Genomic DNA, 25,760 nt, shown 5'->3' on the forward strand with positions numbered 1-25,760 from the left:
AAGATCAACTTGCTCTACTTGAGAGCCGTTAGTCTCATCAAACACAACGTCACAAGAAACTTCAACTTGTCCAGTGGACTTGTTAAAGACTCTATATGCCCTTGTGTTTGAATCATATCCTAGTAAAAAGCCTTCTACAGTCTTAGGAGCAAATTTAGATTTTCTACCTCTTTTAACAAGAATAAAACATTTGCTACCAAAGACTCTAAAATATGAAATATTGGGCTTTTTATCGGTTAGGAGTTCATAAGATGTCTTCTTGAGGATTCGGTGTAGATATAACCAGTTGATGGCGTAGCAGGCGGTGTTGACCGCCTCGGCCCAAAACCGATCCGAAGTCTTGTACTCATCAAGCATGGTCCTTGCCATGTCCAATAGAGTTCGATTCTTCCTCTCCACTACACCATTTTGTTGTGGCGTGTAGGGAGAAGAGAACTCATGCTTGATGCCCTCCTCCTCAAGGAAACCTTCGATTTGAGAGTTCTTGAACTCCGTCCCGTTGTCGCTTCTAATTTTCTTGATCCTTAAGCCGAACTCGTTTTGAGCTCGTCTCAAGAATCCCTTTAAGGTCTCTTGGGTTTGAGATTTTTCCTGTAAAAAGAACACCCAAATGAAGCGAGAATAATCATCCACTATTACAAGACAATACTTACTCCCGCCGATGCTTATGTAAGCAATCAGGCCGAATAGATCTATGTGGAGTAGCTCAAGCGGCCTGTCGGTCGTCATGATGTTCTTGTGTGGATGATGGGCACCAACTTGCTTTCCTGCTTGGCATGCGCTACAAACCCTGTCTTTCTCAAAATGAACATTTGTTAGTCCTAAAATGTGTTCTCCCTTTAGAAGCTTATGAAGATTCTTCATCCCAACATGGGCTAGTCGGCGGTGCCAGAGCCAACCCATGTTAGTCTTAGCAATTAAGCATGTGTCGAGTTCAGCTCTCACAAAATCTACTAACTATAGCTGACCCTCTAACACACCCTTAAATGCTACTGAATCATCACTCCTTCTAAAGACAGTGACACCTACATCAGTAAAGAGACAGTTGTAGCCCATTTTGCATAATTGAGATACAGAAAGCAAATTGTAAGCTAATGAATCTACGAGAAAAACATTGGAAATAGAATGGTCAGGAGATATAGCAATTTTACCCAATCCTTTGACCAAACCTTGGTTTCCGTCCACGAATGTGATAGCTCGTTGGGGATCTTGATTTTTCTCATAGGAGGAGAACATCTTCTTCTCCCCTGTCATGTGGTTTGTGCACCCGCTATCGATGATCCAACTTGAGCCCCCGGATGCATAAACCTACAAAACAAGTTTAGTTCTTGACTTTAGGTACCCAAATGGGTTTGGGTCCTTTGGCATTAGAGACAAGAACTTTGGGAACCCAAACACAAGTTTTGGAGCTCTTGTGTTTGCCCCCAACATACTTGGCAATGACCTTGCCGGATTTGTTAGTCAAAACATATGATGCATCAAAAGTTTTAAAAGAAATGTCATGCTCATTTGATGCACTAGGAGTTTTCTTCTTAGGCAACTTAACATGGGTTGGTTGCCTAGAGCTAGATGTCTCACCCTTATACATGAAAGCATGGTTAGGGCCAGAGTGAGACTTCCTAGAGTGAATCCTCCTAATTTTGCTCTCGGGATAACCGGCAGGGTACAAAATGTAACTCTCGCTATCCTGAGGCATGGAAGCCTTGCCCTTTACAAAATTAGACAATCTTTTAGGAGGGGCATTAAGTTTGACATTGCCCCTTTGGAAGCCGATGCCATCCTTGATGCCAGGGCGTCTCCCATTATAAAGCATACTACGAGCAAATTTAAATTTTTCATTCTCTAAGTTATGCTCGACAATTTTAGCATCTAATTTTGCTATATGATCATTTTGCTGTTTAATTAAAGACATGTGATCATGAATAGCATTAATATCAACATCTCTACATCTAGTACAAATAGATACATGCTCAACGATAGATGTAGAGGGCTTGCAAGATTTTAATTCTACAACCTTAGCATGTAACATATCATTCTTAGTTCTAAGGTCGGAAATAGTAGCATTGCAAACATCAAAAATTTTAGCCTTAGCAAGCAATTTTTCATTTTCATTTCTAAGGCTAGCAAGTGAAATGTTCAATTCTTCAATCCTAGCAAGTAAATCATCATTATCATCTCTAGAATTGGAAGTTGAAACATTACAAACATGAGAATCCACCTTAGCTAACAAATTAGCATTTTCATTTCTAAGGTTGGCAATAGTGTCATGGCATGTGCTTAGCTTACTAGTTAATTTCTCACATTTTTCTACCTCTAAAGCATGAGCATTTTTAACCTTAACATGTTTCTTATTTTCCTTAATTAGGAAGTCCTCTTGGGAATCCAAAAGGTCATCCTTTTCATGAATAGCACTAATTAATTCATTTAATTTTTCCTTTTGTTCCATGTTAAGGTTGGCAAAAAGGGTACGCAAGTTATCCTCCTCATCACTAGCATTATCATCACTAGAAGACTCATATTTAGTGGATGATTTGGATTTAACCTTCTTCCTCTTGCTGTCCTTTGCCATGAGGCACTTGTGGCCGACGTTGGGGAAGAGGAGTCCCTTGGTGACGGCGATGTTGGCGGTGTCCTCGTCGTCGGAGGAGTCGGTGGAGCTCTCGTCGGAGTCCCACTCGCGGCACACGTGGGCATCGCCGCCCCTCTTCTTTTGGTACCTCTTCTTTTCTCTCCTCTTGCCCTTCTTGTCGTTATCCCTGTCACTGTCACTTGATAATGGACATTTAGCAATAAAGTGACCGGGCTTACCACACTTGTAGCAAACCTTCTTGGAACGGGATTTGTAATCCTTCACCTTCCGTTGCTTGAGGATTTGGCGAAAGCTTTTGATGATTAAAGCCATCTCCTTGTTGTCGAGCTTTGAAGCGTCGATTGGTTGTCTACTTGGTGTAGACTCCTCCTTCTTCTCCTCTGTTGCCTTGAATGCCACCGGTTGTGCTTCAGATGTGGAGGGATCATCAAGCTCGTTGATCTTCTTTGAGCCCTTGATCATACATTCAAAGCTCACAAAATTCCCGATAACTTCCTCGGGAGTCATTAGTGTGTATCTAGGATTACCACGAATTAATTGAACTTGAGTGGGGTTAAGGAAGATGAGTGATCTAAGAATAACCTTAACCACCTCGTGGTCATCCCATTTCTTGCTCCCGAGGTTGCGCACTTGGTTCACCAAGGTTTTGAGCCGGTTGTACATATCTTGTGGCTCCTCCCCTTGGCGAAGACGGAAGCGACCGAGCTCCCCCTCGATCGTTTCCCGCTTGGTGATCTTGGTGAGTTCATCACCCTCGTGCGCGGTCTTGAGTAGATCCCAAATCTCCTTTGCATTCTTCAACCCTTGCACCTTGTTATATTCCTCTCTACTTAGAGAGGCGAGGAGTATGGTTGTGGCTTGGGAGTTGAAGTGCTTGATTTGGGCTACTTCATCCTCATCATAGTTTTCATCCCCTACGGATGGTACCTGTGCACCAAACTCAACAACATCCCATATACTTTTGTGGAGCGAGGTTAGATGAAATCGCATTAAATCACTCCACCTAGCGTAATCTTCACCATCAAAAGTTGGTGGTTTGCCTAATGAGACGGAAAGTAAAGGTGTATGTTTAGAAATGCGAGGGTAGCGTAGGGGAATCTTACTATACTTCTTACGCTCTTGGCGCTTAGAAGTGACGGACGCCGCGTCGGAGCCGGAGGTGGATGCCGATGAAGAATCGGTCTCGTAGTAGACCACCTTCCTCGTCCTCTTTTTCTTGTCCCCACTCCGATGCGGCTTGTGGGAAGAGGATTTCTCCTTCTTCTCTTTGTGGTGTGAAGAAGATCTCTTCTCCTTCCCTTTGGAGGAGCCCTTCTTCTTCTCCTTCCTCTTGGTGCGGGACTCTTCCGATGAAGTGCTCTCGTGGCTTGTAGTGGGCTTTTCGCCGGTCTCCATCTCCTTCTTGGCGTGATCTCCCGACATCACTTCGAGCGGTTAGGCTCTAATGAAGCACCAGGCTCTGATACCAATTGATAGTCGCCTAGAGGGGGGCTGAATAGGGCGAAACTGAAATTTACAATTATAAACACAACTACAAGCCGGGTTAGCGTTAGAAATAAAAACGAGTCCGCGAGAGAGGGTGCAAAACAAATCTCAAGCAAATAAGGAGTGTGACACAAGGATTTGTTTTACCGAGGTTCGGTTCTCGCAAACCTACTCCCCGTTGAGGTGGTCACAAAGACCGGGTCTCTTTCAACCCTTTCCCTCTCTCAAACGGTCCCTCCGACCGAGTGAGCTTCTCTTCTCAAATCAAAACCGGGAACAAAACTTCCCCGCAAGGGCCACCACACAATTGGTGCCTCTTGCCTTGATTACAATGGAGTTTTGATCACAAGAACAAGTGAGAAAGAAAAGAAGCAATCCAAGCGCAAGAGCTCAAAAGAACACGGCAAATCTCTCTCGCTACTCACTAAAGCCTTGTGTGGAATTGGAGAGGATTTGATCTCTTTGGTGTGTCTAGAATTGAATGCCTAGCTCTTGTAAGTGGTTGAGAAGTGGAAAACTTGGATGCAATGAATGGTGGGTGGTTGGGGGTATTTATAGCCCCAACCACCAAACTAGCCGTTTGGTGGGGCTGACTGTCGTATGGTGCACCGGACAGTCCGGTGCACACCAGACATGTCCGGTGTGCCAGCCACGTCACCAAAGCCGTTGGGATTCGACCGTTGGAGCACTGTCTTCTGGGCCCGCCTGGATGTCCGGTGGCGCACCGGACATGTACTATAGAGTGTCCGGTGCGCCAGCATGGGCGTGCCTAACTTCTGCGCGCGCTGGCGCGCATTTAATGCACTTGCAGGTAGCCGTTGGCGCCGAAGTAGTCGTTGCCCCGCAGTTACACCGGACAATCCGGTGTACACCGGACATGTCCGGTGAATTATAGCGGAGTAGCCGTTGCGAATTCCCGAGGCTGCCAAGTTCCAGAGTCGCGTCCTCTTGGAGCACCGGACACTGTTCGGTGTACACCGGACAGTCCGGTGAATTATAGCGTGCCGGCTCTGAAAATTCCCGAGGCTGAGGAGTTCAGCGCGAAGTCCCCTGGTGCACCGGACACTGTCCGGTGGCACACCGGACAGTCCGGTGCGCCAGACCAGGGAGCTTTCGGGATGCCTTTAGCTCTCTATTTTGAACCCAACATTGGTCTTTTTAATTGACTTGTTGTGAACCTTTGGCACCTGTATAACTTATACACTAGAGCAAACTAGTTAGTCCAATTATTTGTGTTGGGCAATTCAACCACCAAAATTATTTAGGAACTAGGTGTAAGCCTAATTCCCTTTCACCTATATTCAATATGGTGTTGAAGTCTTTGTTACTAGCTTTTAGGTGTTATAGGGTGGAGCGCTAGGCTCTCGTGCTTGTGTGAGAAGTATACAGACTGAGTTTGCTCTTTTTTATAGTGAGCCTCTGATCCCTTTATATAGTCAAGGCAAAGAGTGGCTATCGTTATAAGAAGATTTTGATGGGGTATGACATTCCCTGACTTTGACATAAGCTTCTAGTACTCTAAAAGTCGCCTAGAGGGGGGTGAATAGGCAAAATCTAAAATTTATAAACTTGAACACAAAACTTCACCAGGTGTTAGCGTTAGAACGAGTATAAAGTCAACTGGAATGCGGGAGAGGTGTTCTCTTGTCAAGAGTTGCACTAATGATTGCAGAATTACTTGGGTGAAACTCAAATTGATATGAGATCTAATGCAAACAAGAGAACAAGAGACAGGGGAGAGGAAGAACCAAATCATAAAGCAAAGATTAACGCAATGAACATGAGCGATTTGTTTCATGAGGTTTGGTTCCAAAGGACCTACTCCCCGTTGAGGAGTCCATGTAGGACGGGTCTCTTTCAACCCTTTCTCTCTCTCAAACGATCACTTAGACCGACCGAGTGCCTCTTCTTAATCTCGAGGGTGACTTCAACCCCGCAAGGATCACCACACACTTAGGTGTCTTTTGCTAGCTTTACAAGTCAATGAGAATTAGAAAAGGAGAGGAAGAAAGCATGATCAAGAAATCCAAGCACAAAGAGCAATGAGAAAAAACACAAGGTCACACTACAAATCACAACTATGGCACTTGGAGGAGTATTGATGATTATTACAAATCTCTAATGTCGGAGTTGGAATGCTTGGGTGCCATTGAAGGGGTGGTTGGGTTATATTTATAGCCACCAACCACCTCCTAGTTTTTGGTACTTTTCTACCACACGCGAACGGTTTGCGTTCCTGGTCCGGAAGGTCTGCCCCTGCAAGATCAAGGGATGGATCGCAATGGTCAGTTATAAGGCTATATCAACAACTATAATTGCATTAAATGTGTCATTAGATGTCAGATAAAGTCTGACGTGGACGGTCCGATCGTGCTTCCGGACGATCCGTGTGGATGGTATAATTCATTTTACCGAACCCGATACCTTCGGGTTGGATTGATCTTCAACAGGCGGACGGTCTGCGCATGAGGCCGGACAGTTCGCCCATGGTGCTGAACAGTATATACTTATCTTTTATACGGTCTGTAGTAGGAATGTGCATTTGACATATTTCATGTTTGAAGTTCATTGAGATGTCGCGGACAGTCCGCTAGGAGGGCCCAGACGGTCCGAAGTACTTGTGGTATTTTCAAAAAGTTTCTATCTGCAATATACTATTTTGAGGGTTGATATTCCTTGAAGTATTTTCTTAGTACCCAAATTTATAACTTAGCAAACTAGCTAGCTCGATTGGTTGTGATGGACGTCAATTACCAAAACAAGTATGGAAATGGTTGTTAGGTCTATTTCCCTTTCATGCTCCATGAAGGTCTATGAGTGGGCTCGTCCTGTCATTCCTGATCATGACAGGATCATAGGGGTAGTTCGTCCTACAGGTGTCAGAAGCCTTATCGTAGGGTACATCTCTAGGGTCATACGAGTAGTTTGTCTCAAGGTTCTCTCCTCTGCTCTAAACTTGTTTATGTGCCAAAGGCCTAGATGTTCTTATTTGTATTTCTGAGGGCAAGGTAGTTGGGTAGGAGAGACTTTGGAGTCCTCCATACTGTGCTTGTATGTGGCCATCACACGCCTTGGTCAAGAGCATGCATTGAATGGTCAAAGGATCATAAATGTGATATCCCTTTCTAGAGGCTTACATTACCTCTAGGCTATGGCATCTTATCAAAGTCATACATTCTAGACTAAGTTGTTTTGGTGTAACTGAGGTCAAGACTACTAACTGAAATGACTTGCTTTTAGGTGTTCAAGATCGGGACTGTAACACCGCGGTCACTCTCAAACCGACGGTACTTACTCCTTGCAGACTCTAGGATTATAGACCATCCCCACAAACTAACACGAGTCTTTTGTGTGCACTTTGTCCTCACTCATGCGCACCCAAGAAGACTTCTCAGTCGGTAACCCATCCCAAGATTACTCTGGGCCAAGCACGCTTAACCTAGAGGTTCCTTCAAGACAGGCTTCCGAAAAAGAAGATACACCTTGTTGGTATGAGTACTCTATTAAATCTATTAAGCCTTGTGCCAGGATATTACCATCCACCAGGGCCTGGATATCACAATTCATGCCCCTTAGAAGACCGACGTCCTCATCAGTCAACCCTAGGCCAGGAACCTCCCCTCTTGGCCACATCTGTGTGTCTAGTGTTGTCATATGTCATGCTATGTGACCACTCTGGGCCCACATGCGCTATGCGATATATGCCCGAACCCTAACCCACACGCCCGTGAAACCGCGAGGGTCATCTCTGATACCATTTGTAACACCCTGGCTACTCATGGACCGATGAATCTTACTCCTGACAGCCCTCTAGGATCATAGACCATCCCCACAAACCAACAAGGGTCTTTTGTGTACACTCTGTCCTCACTCATGCGCATCGGAGAAGACTTCCCAGTCAGTCACCCATCCCAAGATTGCTCTAGGCCAGGCACGCTTAACCCAGAGGTTCTTTTGAGACAAGCTTCCAAAAAAGAAGATGTACCTTGTTGGTATGAGTACTTTATTAATTCTATTAAGCCTTGGGCCAGGATATCACTATCCATCAAGGTAAGATATCACATGGACCGACCTGGTCAAGAAACTAGGCTGAGGGAACTTTGGATAGGTTCAACCTAGTTAGGATGACCTTGTCGAAAGACTAGGTCAGGTTTGCCATGGTTAGGCCCAACCTAGTCGGGGAGTTATGTCAGGTCTACAAAGGTTGGGTCCAACCTGGTCGTGCTAGCTAGGTTGGAGCTGATATACTTGGAGCGGTCTTGGGTTATGTGGGGATCTTATCTCTAAGAGAGGTCTTTTGTGCTATTCTATGGTGCCCCATGTATAGGTACACGCCAATCATCCTTACATGTGCAAGCATGTGGGATATAAATGATTGTTTTCCAAAAAAACATAGATCTCATGATACTATTGAGAAGTACAAGGCAAGGCTTGTAGCTATGTTCTTATCAATGTGTCAATCCATTAAACATTTCATAAGGACATCACTAAGTGCTTCAACAGTATGTGGAGATGGAACATAAATGAACCTACATATAAAATACAACAAGGTATAACTAAAGGACATCAAGGTATAACTAAAGGACAACAATGTATATCAATTAAGGACAACAAGGTATATCAATTAATACCTCAAAATACAACTTCGAAGCTGCCATCCTTGGTCAATAAAATGCCCGGTAACAGTCATATAGCCTTTATTTTGATTCTCAGTTGTCCACATATCAGTCGTTATTGTAATTCTTGCATTATTCTTCTGCATAAAGCTCAAGGCCTTCTTCTTCTCAAACTCATAAATCCCAATGATGCCATTCTTCAAAGTGTTTCTATTGATCATCTTAAACATCAGTTGAACATCACTTAAGTACCTTCTAAAACCAACATGATCCACAATGGACAATGGATATTCATGAAAAACAACCATTTCTGCAAGGGCCTTTCTCGCCACATCTTGGTCGAAAACATACTTCTCAATCGACACTTGTCCTTGTTCGCTACTAGATGTGAACCTCAAAGAGCTTTGGACCTTATCTCTAGGATTCCTCTTTCGATAGATGTATGTCTCTAGATGGGCTTTCAAATGAGATGTACCATTCTTTGTTACACTCAAAAGATTCTTTGAACAATAATTACATTTTTCCTTCCAAACATCTCCAACTTTTACCCTCTTGAATTCATTCCACATTGCAGATTCAATTTTCTTTTTCTCCCATTTTATTCTACTTCTACTTCTTCTTCATCCTCATCACCATCCTGTTCAACATTAATCACATTCTCTGGAAGCCCACTTCCACCCTCAACAGATGCTTGAGATGAGGGAGGTTGAAATTGAGGGTTGCTACTTTCGTTGGGAGTTAACATCGCAATCTGCATAAACAAAATCCGTTTATTCATACAAGTAACCTTTTCAAATCCATTTATCCAAGCTAGTTAAATTTATGTGTCCAAATCCCTACAAGCAATATGTCCAAAACTCCAAATCAAAACACGAATTTATCTAAGCCAGTTTAATTTACTAGAGAAGACGAGTCATGCGGTCGTGCCTCAGCTTCGTTTATATATTCTATTTTGGACACATAATTTCACCATTTGATTGACAGTGTGAGAAAATTCCAAACTTAGATAAGCACTTGCTTCATGTCTTACACAATCGTAAAAGTTAGGAGCTACATTCGATATGCCATCAAGGGGTTTCAGTTTCATTCAACCAAATTTGAATCTTCTCATCCTTTTGTGACGACAACAAATACTAGAGTTGTACGCATGGCTGTAGATGATTGTGGAAGAGAGATGAATTACTATGGAGTTATTAAAGACATACTCCAGTATGACCTCGCTGGGAGCAAAAATCTTAAAGTGATGTTCTTCAAATGTGTTTAGTTTGATCCGAATCAAGGGACTATAGAAAACCAATTTTGCATGGTAGAAGTCAAACATGAGCTGAAAACACGCGATTGTAGCAAATTTGTTCTTGCTCACAAAGTCGACCAAGTATACTATATGCCTTATCCATGTAGAAAACAGGAAGCGACATGGGTAGTGTACAAAATCTTCGTGAACAGTTACACAAGAAGGGTGATTGGTTCTAGACAGAAGTTGAAGAAATTTTCATATAAATACAAAGGTTTTGCCAGAGTCATTAGTGGGAGATCGTGGGGATGTCATAATTCCCACAAAAGAGAAGCAAAAGTCGAAGTAGGAAACTTCAAGTCGAAGGAATCAATCTGGTCCTTATTTTCAATACGACTGACATGTAATGATATATTTGATTTTGTTCATTTTAGTACTTTTATTCACATACTGTTCATTTTTTATATTTTTGTTGATTAATTTGATTTTGCTTTAAAAATAGGATGTATAAAAAGATCAAGCAGTTCGCTAATGGTCTTGTGAAGAGAGCCTCCTTTAGTATGAGAAAGGAGGATTTAGTGTTCTAGGGCATGAGTTCAAGCTCAAGCAGGCGTATAACTTAGAACATGTTCTAGAGCTGCAGGGTCAGGCAATTGTCGTACAGAGGGATGAGGTAACCAATATATATGTAGTATAATGGAAATTTTGGTTTCAATAGAATGACTAAATTAAGTGTTAATTTTCTTCTACAAGATTATTCTGAAGATGAGAGTGAGTTAGGATGGGAGGCAAATGGGAGAGGATGTGCAGGCGGACAATGAGGTGGATGGCCAGAGTGGGGATGTCTAGGAAGTGTGAATTCGGGATATGATGACCACAATGGATGGCGAGAGTGGCCCATGGATGCAAGGTGGATGGTTGGGAGATGGGGGGCTAGTGGGTCCAGAGATGGAGGTTCTAGAGGTGCTGGTTCTGGAGCTGGTGGGTCTAGATGGAGGTTCTAGATGTGGAAGAGTTGGAGGATCTACATGTGTCTGGAAGCCACATAGGACCTGTTGGGTCTCCCTCCTAAAGAACTGGACGAGAAAGTTGAGATAATATAGATTGGAGATGGGTAAGAGTATATTTGCTTTGTTATTATGATAAATTGCATTTACACGATTATTTATGAAATTTGTACTTGTGTTGTTAGAGCTTGGGTGGATACAACTTTCACCGGCATAGGACATAAAGGACAAGTAAAGAAATTGTTGGACAATATCTATCGTCTGAGATGGTTTTGGTTGGTGAATGAGGATGATTAGGAGGTCCCGGTCACAGGATAAGATCAATATGCCCTTGCGGTTAAAAGACAACATGAAAATGTGCAAGCTGTAGTGTGGCATGACTTTTTGGTATGTTTATTTGCCTTATTGCCACATTATTATCTCGATGATTTATTCCCATTAATGTTTTTTTGACTATGTATGTTTTTCAGAAATATTATAAGTTGTCTGAAGGTGATAGCCATAACAAGCACGCACACTCCATGTTCCATAGGATCATGGCAGATGTTGTTACACATATATTGTATTATGCTTAGATCCAAGTGATTTCTCAAGCTATGTTGAGTAATGAAGGGCGACGTCCAGCAAGTAAGAGTGAGGCACCACAATATGGACTACAGATGAGTGAGGAACAAATCATTCAGGTAAATGATGTATGTCTGTGTTGGAACAATTTGCATTATTTCCTGATGTTAGTGTTACTTCTAAATGAATTGTCTTCGTGTAGTATTCGATTACATGAATAGCCGCCAATGATGTTGCTTGGTGTGTGTTATGCCATTATTGGACTATAAATGAGTTCAATGTTAAGTCTGTGCAACAAAGCGCCAATCATGGAACATAGATGTATCACATGTACATAAGTGACGATCACTTTCATTTATCAAAACGAATGGTAAGTGCAATTGATTCTGTTTTCGTTGTCTGTAAATGAGTTAGCTGTAATTTATGGTTATATGCTTCTCAAATGTACATATATGAAGCTAGAAATGGTGTAATGCCTAGTGACGTTCAAGTCTACCTAAGGGGGCACATAAGACTAAATCCTACAAACACAGATGTGTTGTGCAGCCAGGTGGCATCACATTGTCTGGTGAGTTTTTTTGCACAACTTGGTAGATTTTGTTTCTAGAAAACTTTGTATATCTGATTGCATGGTTCTTTTGTATTTAGGTTGCATATGTCAAGACAATGTCTAGTCAACATGGACCAGACTATGATTGAAGGATGTAACCTATTGATCCTCAGACTATGTATTCTAGGGGTGGAAAACCTCATGGAAGGTGCGGATTATATATATATATTCTTGTTTCATGGATGCAAGTAGAAAACATATACTTTGAATATGTCGTGTTGATACTTGTTTGTAGATACTCGATGTTCGATAACATAATTTTATAGAGTCATGTGAGGGTTCAGATTAGGAAGGGTCAATGTGGTCTCCTACTTGTAGATACAACAGAAGTAGAGCGACCGCGAGCAGAACTTAGCTACTAGTAGCAGCAGCAAGAGGCCTAAGAGGTATACCTGAGGCAAGTTGCACAACAACAGACCTATTATGCAACTCAGTTCCAACAGTAGCAAGCACTCCTTCAAGTAAGTTTTAATGATACTAGTTTTCACTTTAAGTTATGTATTGATTTAAAACACTGATATGAATGAATTTGACACTTTTGTAGCAACTAGCACAAGGCAGGGGATAGGTGGTGCCACCACCTCCACATCCAGTATAGTTTCCTTGGCCTTCACTCGGACCTCAGGTATGCTTCATCATTCTATTATCAACTACTTGTTATATTGAGTTGTAACTCAGTGAATGTACTTTACACAGGTATATCAAACCCTTCCACCTACCTTCCTGGCATAACAACAAGATGACAACGATGACTTTGTCAATGTGTTCTTCACTAATGGAGGTAGCAAACAAAATTCGTCTCAGTTCCCTTGTAATGATCGACAACAGCGATGTTTCTTTTGATGTTAGTGTTATGAGACTTGTGACTTATGTTATTGTTGTGAGTCTTTACTTTTATGAGATGGGATTCAACACTTCTATGTGATGAGATGTTATTGTGATGAAATGGATGAGACTCTGGGTAAAACACAGTCTCTCCACAGAATTTTGTCGTATGCTAGGTCATGATGGTTTTGTTTGCTACTCTTTCCTCTATTTCGGCACATGTATTGGCAGCTAGGAATAAGTGATTTGAAACATGCGGCAGAAGACGAAGCTACCGACTCCAATGTTGATGCACATTAACTAGGAGTTTTTTAGATCAAGTAATCAATCCTCACCTCGAAATGGTATAAAGTAAGAAGCTAGTGGTGCGGGTTTGTATCAAGTCAGATGTAGATTATTTACTTTACATAAATGGGTTGCTCAGTGACCTTATATTTTTTTTATTGAACCACTTAGAGATCCTTCAAGAGACAAGGTATTAAATAAAGTTATATATGTCCTTAATCCACTTCTAACGGAAAAGTCCCTTCATAAAATATTTGGTTCCCTTGACTAAAGTTTAGTCTATGTCGTATCGAATATTTAAATTTTAATTACAAGTATTATATATAAAATTACAAAACTAAGACTAAATAAAGAGACGAATTTAGTTTGCCTAATTAATCCATGATTTGGTAGCTGCAGACCGTCAGCTAGCCTAGTTGTCAATCGAACCCAATTTATGCACAGACCTACATTATTAGTTTTTACAGAACACGCGTAGCTTCTGACGTATATCATCACAAGTGCATGTACGACTAAGAAACTATACTACCTGCTGGGTGCTGGCTACAGGCCTACAGCTACAGTAAGATACACGTTAAGACATCACAAACCCGGCGAACGAAGTTACAGACGGAAGAGAACACCAACTGAGCACGTCAATCCATGTGGATACGAATGCATCCAAACGAGGCAGGGCATCATCATGTCGGCACAACCTCGTCAAACGGCGCCGAGACCTGCGCGAAGAACATCTTCAGGGACAGGCACATCATTATCAGCTGGACGAGGCCAAAGAGGGACACTTTGAAGGTCCTGCTCTGCATCTTCAGGACCTCGGTCGTCCGGTAGAGATCCTTCTCCCGGACCTCCAGCTTGTCCACCTGCTCTTTCAACATCACGATCTTGCTCTCCGTCTCTCGTAGCTTGAGCAGCATCCTGGTGTTGTCCCCGGCAGCAGACGCCCTGTGCTCCTCCAAGGCCATCTGGTCTTCTGCCCGGACCTGCCAGTTCTGCCTCGCTTTCATCATCACCAGATACTGGATTTCAGCTTCCAGTATCTCCTGGAGATGGTGCTCGAACTCTGTCTCTAGCTGGTCGATGCTAGCTGCTGCCTCCTCCACCGTTGCCCTATCTGCAGTACCGATCAGTATTTGAAGCTTGGAAAGCCTTAAGTCTTTCTCTCTGATGGTGTTTGACACTTCTTTCACTTTTTGTTCAAGATGCTCCATCTTCTCATTCAATTTCAACATATCGACCTCTGCATACGGCAAAACGATCACATCTTGGTCTTTGTTACCAGAAGTGGATTCCTCCGCCTCAAGTTCTTTGCCAAGTTCTGATAATTTTTGTATCTCTGAGCAGCACAAAAAACCCAGAGGTGGTTAATACAAACATAAACTAGAGCTTAAAGACTAAATAATTTTAAAAAAAAATAACGGTAATCAAGTGGTATCTATGGAAAGAATAACTCAATAATAAATAGGATAGCACAGCTTTGTTATAACCAAGAACCACTAGAGTTATGTGATCCATTACAACTAGAACTAGCCAAAGTGTCCAAATACTCCAGAAGTGCACACTTGTCCCTTATACTATATTGTGAATAAACAAACCATTACTTTTCTTTCCAAAATGAAGTGAGAGCAAATCTGTTACTGATGTGGAAAGCATACTGCATACTATCAGAATTGATCATTGTATGGGTCTACGGATTGAAAAAAAAAATAGAAAAGGGAAGGCAGGAAGTGATAGCCATGACCTTAGGCATACTTTGCCAAGTGCTGCATAATGCGGCACTGAACAAGACACAATTACTCGTACATTATTCAGGAGGAGGTGTAGAAAACTACCATAACATATAAATGAAGAAAACAACCTATTTAGTAAATAAACGTGGTGCACGAGCAAAGTCAGCACAGATATGTTTGGAAAAAGCAACAGATTTAAAAAGAGAGTGCTGTGTAGAAATTTACTTCAGCAAGCAAACCTGGAACACCATGAAATTCCAACTTTCGAAGTACCGGAAAAATACAGTGCCTGTACTGTGTTACTTAATTAAGTCACAGTATTAAACAAGCCACAAAAAAAATCTAAGATGGTTGAAGTTTAAAGTGTGAGAAGGCACAAAAGCAACTTAAAAAGAAGTGCATAAGAAACATGAAGAAATATAAGATGTTTACCATTTTCAAGGACTTGCTGTGTCATATGAAGTGAAGAAACCGATTCAGCAAGAGGACCACCATCTCTATCTTGATTCACCCAGCTCCATTCATTTTCATCATTTTGCTCTTCGCTACTTATTATCATTTCCTCACCAATGTCACTGTCCCTTCTGTATGCTGACTGAACCTCCTCACTTTGCCGGTCCTCACTTCTATCCACATCATAGTGCATCAACATTGTTCTATGCTTGTAGTTGCTAAAAGCATCACCTGCATCAGATGCTATCAAGTAAGATTCGGCAAAGGAAGCATGTCTCCTGTCCCTAACAGCCCTTCTTTGTGCCTTGCACCCTTTTCCTGCAAAACCAAAATCCTTCACCCAAACTCTTTTCCTATTACAATCTCCAACAGTCTTCATCCCAATTATGCCTAGTGAATAGCCCGTCGCTAGCACCAAATAATTGATGTTGAGCTGCAACGGATTGTCAGGCGACTGCCTCCTTACTCTTCTCCACCTCCTTAATCTGCACAGCTTCCTTGGTGACGTCTCTACAAACAACTTATCTAGTGGTCCTAGCCAGGGGAGGGCCAACTTGGGCACCACCACTGCCTTCTTATCGAAAGGCAACTTTGGAGGGGATCGCACAGGATTCTCTGTCCTAACGCCAATATCAAAGTCGGCTATTGTAATGTCCTTGAGGCGCAAATCGGCTAACTTATTTGCATCTCCAAATTGAGGTACCTCGCCCCAATGCATATCAGAATCGCGAGGAGGCTCTCGAGGATACTGGCCTAAATTTTCTGCCCTGATTGTGAACTCCAATTTAGGCATGCTAATTTCACCCTTTTTTTGTCTAAACCCTATGTGCTGAAAGACAAGGAAACCCGATTGTGAAGGCGGCTGGGCTCCTGAAATCAGGCTCCCCGGGTTCGGTTCTATGTTTCATCCTACCCAAACGCATACAATTTTATAGTTTCCTGGCCTTGATTCACACTCCAACAATCCTCCTAAGCATTCGGCCAAACAGAATTCCAAGGAACTACACTACAGGACGTCGCTCTCGGTCACAACAAACCAGAAATTTCACAGGAAATTCCGAAATAAATCGGACCAACCTAGAGCGATGGAGAAATCACGCACCTGACGCGACGAAAGTTCCTGGAATTGGGACGCCGGGATACTGGCGGGGTGAGCGGAGACAACAACGGCCGGAGGCGGGGCCGCCTGCGCAGCGAATATATACAGGTCCCGTAGGAATTTCCGTGAAGCAGCGGACAAACTGCGCGCCACGGAAGTGGGGAGGTTGAGGAAAGCACGAAACGAAGCCGAGGAAGGAAAGGGTGTTCGTCAAGGAAGAAGAGAGATTAGTTAACGAACGCGATGACTCCGGGCCCGGGAATGCGGATTCCGTCCCAAATTTTGTTGGGTTCGGGCCCATTGTAGACCGCAATCTCCGAGAAAAAGGAAGGTTGTGGGCCGCTTATGGGCCTTGCGAAGTTGGAATTGCAACGAACTGTTATACACAGGATCTTTGATCCCACATCTTTCTTTTTAGAAGAAATCAGCACGTGTGAAGATACAGGGATCTCGTTTTTTTTATCATGCAACACGATAAAGAAAATACATAGAAAATAAATATATAGAAAGATTTATAATATATTTTATTATAAGAGAGCATGAATCCATATATATAGCCTCATCAAAGAAGTAAGCCAACCTTTTAAGGTTTCTGAGCACTCACTCCTCGTAATACCGTGACAAACCCATGTCTCATAAAAAAATTCAAAACCCCAATAGAAAAATAGAAAAAAATGCATTGTGTCGTCAAATATATTACACTTATTGCCTTGTTAAAAAACATCCATGAGAAACTTCACAAAAACTCGTGATGAGAAAATAGTACAAAGTCTTCGTGATACAGCAATCTTCAAGATTTAAAAATTAAGATCTTTTGGACCCAAACTTAGGCTTGTGATTAGAAGTATCTCCTTCGGATGTGTTTGGTTTGAGATCAAATTAGTATGAGGCGGGGGCGACATCGTTCACTCGATTTTTTGGATCACGCCGCCACCAACAATTGCTTTCGTGTTAACCTTGTTCTCGTGTGACTCTCATCCAAACACTATAGAAAATGTGGCCACCCACTTCCATCCCTTCTTATACGTCCAACCAAATACATCCTTAATCGCTTGGGCTTAAAGCCGCTTGTGCTGCTGCTGTCGCTATCCTAAGGCTCAATATATTTTAGAAACAATAGAAAACAACACATCAAGCAAGCAAACCGAACAACGGTTGTGTTGTTCGCTTCGAATTAAAGTCGACTGTTTGGACTGTTGAAGTTACAAATTCACAAAGATAAAAACATTGTAGAAGCAGTAGAAACTGGTACGGATTAAAGCCAAGCGAACAGGCTCATATGCCTCATACCAATACTGCTACATATTTTCTAAACATTGTTGCTGGTAAGAATTTAGTGAATAAACCATACAGATTGTCACAAGATTTAACTTTCACAATAATCATCTCACCCTGCTTCTAGTGTTCATGAGGATAAAAACTATCAAGAGTTATATGTTTTATCATATTACTTTTGATATAGCTCATTTGCATTTGTGCAACACATGCTGCATTATCCTCACATAATGATGGAATTTTCAATGATTTTGAAATCACATGACTTTTAGATATAACCAATCATATGCCATAGCTAGTCATATTCCCATGTGGTTTCATAAAGTGCTAGGATATCTAAGTAGCTAGTAGATATAGTTACTAAGGTCTGTTTTCTCGATTTACATAAAACATAATGCCACCAAAGAGAAACATAAAATCAACCTAAGATCTGGTGTAGGGATTGGATTGATATCTGACCTACTCATAGCCATGATGCTTTGGTACTAATTCTTTAGAAAATTCATGCCAAGATCTTGAGTGCTTTTGAGGTATCTTAGTATTGTCTTAACATTGACCTATTGTCTTTGGGTTGGTTTTGCACTATGGCGTGCTAGCAAATTTACTATAAATGTAATATCAAGTCTAGTGCAATTTGCAAGATACATCAGTGTTCCAATAGCACTAATATACAAGACGGCTAGTCCCAAAGTTTCCTCACAATTGCCTTTGAACTAAATGGGGTTTTTATCCTTTAAAGGGACCATACAACCATCAGAGTCTTTAAAGGGTGTGCCTTTGTCATGTTAAATTTCTTAAGAACCTTTTTCAAATAGGTTGACTATTGTACTCAAATTTCTTTAGGAGACCTTGTATTTGCAGGCCTAGATAGAACTTGATATTCCCTTAGTCTTTTATTTAAAACTTTATCTTGAGGCAGATGATTTCCTCCTCAATATTCTCTGCACATCCTATGATATTTAGATCATCAACATAGACTAGAATAATGCAAAACCCCTTCTAAGATGTTGTATTTGTAACAATATAGCCCTTCTTTCAAACTTTACACATTCAATACCATGTACTAGCTTCCTTCCATTGGCCTTGGTACCTTCTCTGTGCCCAATTTCATCGTTGAGATGGATGCCTCCCATTCTTATATTGCAGTCTTTTGGTTATTCCACCTTCCTGCCATTATTTTGAGGCTTTCAATCCATGCATCCCATTTTTATGGTTTTGTTTAGCATATCAATTTCCTTTCTCAGCTTCTATATTTGCTAGGTTAGTGGTATAAACTTTTAAATAAATATTGCAACATTTTTCACAACCTTGGCTAATGGAAGGGGTAAAAGAATCTTTTGCCTTGGGGAGATGTGAATTGTTATTGCAAATAATACTATATTGTTCCTCACACTCTTTATACTTTCCATCTAAGTCATAATACTTTTGCTTAAGGGAATATGTTTTTTTCTTTATGATAACATGGGATTCTTGATCTTTGGCCAAAGCCTTGTGCAATGTGTTCACCTCACTTCTCTCCAATGCAATACCTTTCTTGTTAGCAATATAAAGGTCTTCTTGTTCAATAAGAATGTCCTTTGTAGATTCTAGCTCATCTTGTACTCTCCCTAATTCCCATATTAGCTTAGTGATGAAAAACTTGGTCTTTTATCCAAATTTTTAATTATTTGATTAATTTCTTCATCACTAGATATATCACTAGGAGGAGGTTTGGATTTTGGTTGGGTTTAACATCTCGCCATTTGCCATGATACAAATGTGAGGGGCAATCATCATCATCGAACATGTTGAAGAGCCTTGGTGTGGTGGATGACTTATGAATGACAATGATAGCAACTATCTCATCCTCCTCACTTAAGCTCTCTTTTGATAAACCCCACTCATGTCTAGTGTGAGTTTCCCATTGTATTGTTCTTCTCATAGCCATGTTTGCCCCCTTTTATTGTATTTGTTATCTTCTTTTCATGTGCACTACAAGACATCTATGACTAATTTATGGTGACAAAAGAGTTGTTTGTTGTTATGTCACCCTGTTAGTGATGTTATGTAAGTTAGGGTTTTTAGTGACAAATTTTGTCCCGTCACTAAAGACCACTAAAAAGTGTCATGAAGTAGCCTGCTAACATGTAGTGACGAACATGTTCGTGTCATAACATGTCATAAAGAAAAAGTCATAAAGTTATGACAAATTTATTTGTCATAAGTTTTTCCTATGTTTTTATTAGGCTCTACAAACATTAAATGGATCCATGTATCATATGGTTCATTCACTGGTTAAGTGAAACTAAAGGAAAATATTGGAGAGATACATCGGGGTGAGTGAAATAAAAAGAACTACATGGTAAAATTAAAGATTGAAAAATAGAAGAAAAAATATGCCAAACTGAGATAAAAAAACAAGGAAAAGGCTCTAGTAACATTAAATTGGTCTATGTGTCATATGGTTTGAGTAACAATAAGAAATACAAGAAAAAATATATGCCACAGGAATTGAACCTTGCATCTATCGATTATTAAGTCAATTATATCACCACTATGACACACAATTGAGCATTATTTTGTTGTAATACTTTTATTTGACTCGTTATTTGTGTTGTAATTTAGGTCTGCCTCATGGGGTGACTTTGCGTTTGCAACCTTGGGAGCAGACCGAGCCACCACATCACCAACGAGTCGAAGATGCTAGGCAACGACCCCTAGATAACAGTCTAAGATGCCTCTGCCGATGAGGCACCAACAAGTCCTCAAGCTCGTGCTCGAGCTGCCAGACGTTGTTGCGGCCACCCGCACGATGTCGCTCCGTTGTAGGTCACTACACCACCGCCTCCACATGTTGCAGGTCACCATTTTGTTGCCTCCACACGATGTACCATGTTGTTACGCCTCATTGTATAGAGCTTCTACAACCACATGTTCCTGTGTTGCCCTGCAAGAAGGTATGAATGCCTACGGTTCTTGATATTAGAGGATGTAAGAATGTAGGTTTTAGATTCAAGTGGTCCTATATTTACTTTCATGTCTCTGTAGATTGGGCTAGCATTATTGATGGAGGGATACTTCCTGCAGGTTGTTATTTTCTTGCTTGCAGGACCAAGATTTTACATATTTGCGCAATGGGAACTAGAAGTCTAGAATAGTAGTTAATTACAACATCTTTGCATATTCAATACAAAATTATATTAGAATGGTCATAATTAGCAAACTAGACTACTTTTGTGAGCTACAATCATTAAGGAATTTATTTTACTTCTTATGACTTATAAATGTTCAATAAGAATTAATTTTAATGTATTATATATATACTCGCATGCTTATTTCTTAAAATCTTGCAGATGGGCAGATCTTGGATGACTTGTAGGCTATTTAGCCAGTCACATCTTGATGGAGTCAATAACTTTATGTAGTTTGTTTTAGAAAGAATCAGTGGAAATGAAGAGATTAGAGACAAAAGATAGGTGACGAACTAGTTTTTGTCATAATAGCGTCACATAGTATGTACTGTGATAATTTTTCACTAATCATTCACAAAATTAAACATAATAGAAGGTCATATCTCTTGTAGTGATGGCACATGGCAATAAAATGTTTGTCAGTTCCACATTTGTAACATGATCTATTTTTGTATGAAAACCTTCAATTCACCACCTTGTAACCTTTCTTCTTGAGTCTCTTGTGGTACCTCTTCACAAAGAGAGTGATATTTTCAATTTATTCATATTGTTCACCATCACTTTCACTCTCACTTATGATGATGATGTTTCTACCCTTTCCTTTATCGTCTTCTGTGCCTTTGACTTGCTAGTTGATGCTTCTTTATTGAACTTGAACTTCCTATTAGAGGGTTGATTTGTTTTCCATGAGAGCTATTTTCTTGATCTTCATGTCAAACAATCTTACTTGCAACTCTCCAATCTTTCTCCCCTAAAGTGCCTCTTCTATTTATATATCAAAGGTTATGGTTCTTATAAGCACATCACTTGGTGTGAAATGATCAGACTTCTTATCTCTAATCAATGTCACAATATTCTCATTTCTTGGTGAGTAAGCCTCTAGCATTATTTTGACAACCATCGTTGACTTCATCTCCACCAAGACTTCTAATATTTCCAACAATAACCATTAACCTATTAAGCATCTCTTATGGCCCTTCACCATCCATGGTTATGAACCAGTTGAGCTTTGCCATCAATAAATCAATTTTTATTACCTTACCTTATCAACCCCTTCATGAATAATGTGCAAAGTGTCCCATATTTCCTTGGTAACCTCCAAACCCATTGCTTTTTTTGTATTCTTCCCCACTGAAGGCACTCAACAAGCCACTAGTGGCTTGAGCATTTAGATGAATGTGGCAGTACTCAAGTGATGTTGTATTGCTAGGATCAAGTGGCTTATCCATACCATTCTTGACAACTTCTAAAGATCCTAATGAAGACCTAAAAGATAAGATTTCATCATGTGGTTCCACTTGACAAAATTTAGTCCCACCAAAATGAGGTAACTTGCCTATGGGTACATTATAGATAGTTCTAGAACCAAGGTTAGGCATAGAGTTATAATTCAAGGATACAACTTCATATGTCGTCTTGCTATTGCCATTGTTGCTTTGCTTGTTTTATTGTCATTCTTGGAAATTTAATAGGATTTATCATCATCTCTATCTTTGGTGCAGCAAGACGACAAAGGCTCCAACGGTCGACCAGCTCTGAACCCTAACGGTTGTGCTGACGTGGCGCGCACGGACAGTCCATAGTGACTGTCCGGTGGCGCACCGGACTGTCCGGTGCGCCCATCGCCAGCAGAATTCGGCCAACGGCTAGAAGTGGTTGGGACGCTATAAATACCCCCCAACCACCTCATTCACTTCCATCCAAGCATTCTGAATTCTTCATATTGCAAGAGCAAGAGCCCAACACTCCAAGACACAATCAAAACAATCAATCCACTCAAAGTCCCAAAATCAACTCTAGTGCATTAAGGCTTGTGAGAGGATCACTTGTGTTGTTTGTTGCTCCTGTCACTTGGTTTGACCTTTTTCTTTTCCCTTCTATTTCTCAAGTGACTTGTAATTAAAGCAAGAGACACCTAAGTGTGTGGTGGTCCTTGCGGGGTCTAAGTGACCCAAGGGATTAAGGAAAAGGCTCACTTGGTCTAAGTGACCGTTTGAGAGAGGGAAAGGGTTGAAATAGACCCGGTCTTTGTGACCTCCTCAACGGGGACTAGGTTCTTTGGAACCGAACCTTGGTAAAACAAATCATTGTGTTCACTCGCCTTGATTCTTATTTGATTTGTTTTCTCTTCTCTAACGTTTCCTTGCTAGTGTGAATTTGTGTTGGCTCCCATACATCATCTGCAATCCTTGAGCAACTCCTAGCAAGAGAGATATTCTTTTGGACTTGAATTTAATTCTAACGGTAACCCCCAACCTTAGTGTGTGTTTAAGTTTATAAATTTCAGGTTTCGCCTATTCCTCACCCCCTCTAGGCGACTTTCAGGTGTGCCCGTCGACAGAAAGTTGTCGCTTTCTGTCCAACGGCTAGAAATGGGGTTGGGGCCTGTAAATATCACCCCAACTGGCAATTTCAATGTGTGGGAGCCCAAGCAACATATCAAGGCATATAGTAGACATATCCAAGCCCTCCCAACCACCTCCATTCATTGATCTATCTCATACACAAGAGTTGGGTATTCCATACACATCAAAGCCTCACAAGTGCCACAAAAGAGAGATCAAGCAAGAAAGAGCTACTCGTGTGTGTTTAGCGATAGTGCCTTGTGAGAATCATTGAGAGAAAGTGTGTGCTACCTCTTGTGATCATTTGAGCATGGAGTTTTGACTCCCATTCATCTCCTTCTAAACTTTCTGGTGACTTGAGCAAAAGACACCTAAGTGTGTGGTGGTCCTTGCAGGGTCTTAGTAATTCTTGAGATTAAAAAGAAGCACTCGCCGGTCTTGGTGATCGGTAGAGAGAGAGGGAAAGGGTTGAAAAAGATCCGTCCTTAGTGGACTCCTCAACGGGGATTAGGTTCTTGGTGAACCGAACCCCGGTAAAACAAATCAATCGTGTCACTTGTGTTTATTTCTTGTGATTTGTTTGTTTTCTCCCTCTCTAAGTTCTCTTGCACTATTCTTTGTTGATATTACTTTGTGTTGCTTCAGGTCAAATTCTCATATATAGAAGCAACACCTTGCAAGAAAGAACTTGTGTCATTCCTCTTCTTATCTAAGCCCTCTTGCATTATTCTCCAAAAACATTTTAGTTGTGTTGCTTTGTATTAATTCCACATTCTTTGAAAGTAATACTCTTTGCAAGCAAAGGAGACTTAGTTTTATACTCTGATAATTGTTCATCTTGTTCTAACCGCTAATCGAGGGATCAAGTCCGGGTTTAAAGTTATAATTTTTAGGTTTCGCATATTCACCCCCCTCAGGCGACTTTCAATAGACACGAGAATTTATCCCATGGTTCAGCTTGCCATAAAGGTTGACCTTTGTGGAATCCACAAAGGCTTGGGTTAATAAAATGTATCCTTGTTCTTAAGTCAAGAGAGCAAGCTCTTGTGATGGGTGTTTCCTACTCAATGAAAGAGGGCTGAAGGAAACATGTGACGCCTAAGAGGGGGGTGAATTAGGACTTCTAAAACTTTCACTAAACTAGGCCACAAATAAATCCCTAGAGCAAAACCTATGCAAATAATCAAACTAGAATGTGCAAACTAGGTTTTGTCTAAGTGTTGCTATCTCTATCGCAATGGCTAAGTTTCAATCTACACTATATAAGTATAAAGACAAGATTGAAAATTAAATGCACAATATAAATGTGAAAGCTTAAAGAGCAAGGTAGAGATGCAAACTCTCGTGGATGACGTTGGTATTTTTACTGGGTATCTGGAACCATGCAAGGTCCCGACTAATCCTCATCTGTGCCCCTACGCAATGGTGAAAGGGAAATAGGCTAAAACCTTTTCCTAATTGATTTTGGTGGTTGAATTGCCCAACACAAATAATTGGACTAACTAGTTTGCTCTAGATTATAAGTTCTACAGGTGCCAAAGGTTCAACACAAACCAATAAAAAGTCCAAGAAAGGGTTCAAATAAAAAGAGCAAAATACAACCGAAGGCTGCCCTGGTCTGGCGCACCGGACTGTCCGGTGCACCACCGGACAGTGTCCGATGCACCAGGGAGAATCACTTTGAACTGCTCAGCTTTGGGAATTCGGGGAGCCCCTCCACTATAATTCACCGGACTGTCCGGTGTACCACCGGACTGTCCGGTGTGCCAAGCGGAGTAACGGCTACAGCGCCAATGGTCGTCTGCAAAAGGTGAACAGTGAGCTACAGTGCATGGACTGCGCGCGCAGAAGTCAGAGCAGTCGCAGATGGCGCACTAGACAGTGAACAGTGACTGTCCGGTGCACCACCGGACTGTCCGGTGGCCCCACTTGTCAGAGCTCCAACGGTCGAACCCTAACGGTTGGGTGACGTGGCTGGCACACCGGACAGTGTCCGGTGGCGGACCAGACTATCCGGTGCGCCCTTCGACAGCAGCCTTCCCCAACGGCCACTTTGGTGGTTGGGGCTATAAATACCCCCCAACCACCACACTTCAAGGCATCCAAGTTTCCAGCCAACACATTCAATACAAGAGCTAGTGCATTCAATACAAGACACAATTAGAGTGAATCAAAATCTCTCCAAGTCCCAATTCCACCCAAAGCAATAGTGACTAGAAGAGAGAGTTTTGCCGTGTTCTTTTGAGCTCTTGCGCTTGGATCGCTCTTCTTCTTCCCCATTTCTTGTTCTCAACATCTTTGTAATCAAAGCAAGAGACACCAATTGTGTGGTGGTCCTTGTGGGGACTAAGTGTCCCAATTGATTGAGGAGAAAAGCTCACTCGGTCTAAGTGACCGTTTGAGAGAGGGAAAGGGTTGAAAGAGACCCGGTCTTTGTGACCACCTCAACGGGGAGTAGGTTTGCAAGAACCGAAC

General features: G+C 41.5%; 1 protein-coding gene and 1 long non-coding RNA gene across 2 annotated transcripts; both read right to left on the reverse strand.

Annotated features, from left to right (window-relative positions):
• Positions 1 to 9,004: 9,004 nt before the first annotated feature.
• Positions 9,005 to 9,623, reverse strand: LOC109943151 (uncharacterized). Its single transcript, XR_002265839.2, has 2 exons — positions 9,592 to 9,623; positions 9,005 to 9,442 (listed from the first exon to the last, which is right to left on the reverse strand). It is a non-coding gene; the product is annotated as an uncharacterized lncRNA (long non-coding RNA).
• Positions 9,624 to 13,516: 3,893 nt separating this feature from the next.
• Positions 13,517 to 16,700, reverse strand: LOC100276570 (uncharacterized). Its single transcript, NM_001150328.2, has 3 exons — positions 16,499 to 16,700; positions 15,376 to 15,627; positions 13,517 to 14,549 (listed from the first exon to the last, which is right to left on the reverse strand). Exons 2-3 carry the CDS (start codon positions 15,593 to 15,595, stop codon positions 13,897 to 13,899), a joined length of 873 nt encoding a protein of 290 aa, NP_001143800.2. The 5' UTR covers positions 15,596 to 15,627; positions 16,499 to 16,700; the 3' UTR covers positions 13,517 to 13,896.
• Positions 16,701 to 25,760: the final 9,060 nt, after the last annotated feature.

Source organism: Zea mays, chromosome 10 (genome assembly GCF_902167145.1).
Source record: "Zea mays cultivar B73 chromosome 10, Zm-B73-REFERENCE-NAM-5.0, whole genome shotgun sequence".
Lineage (NCBI taxonomy): Eukaryota > Viridiplantae > Streptophyta > Magnoliopsida > Poales > Poaceae > Zea > Zea mays.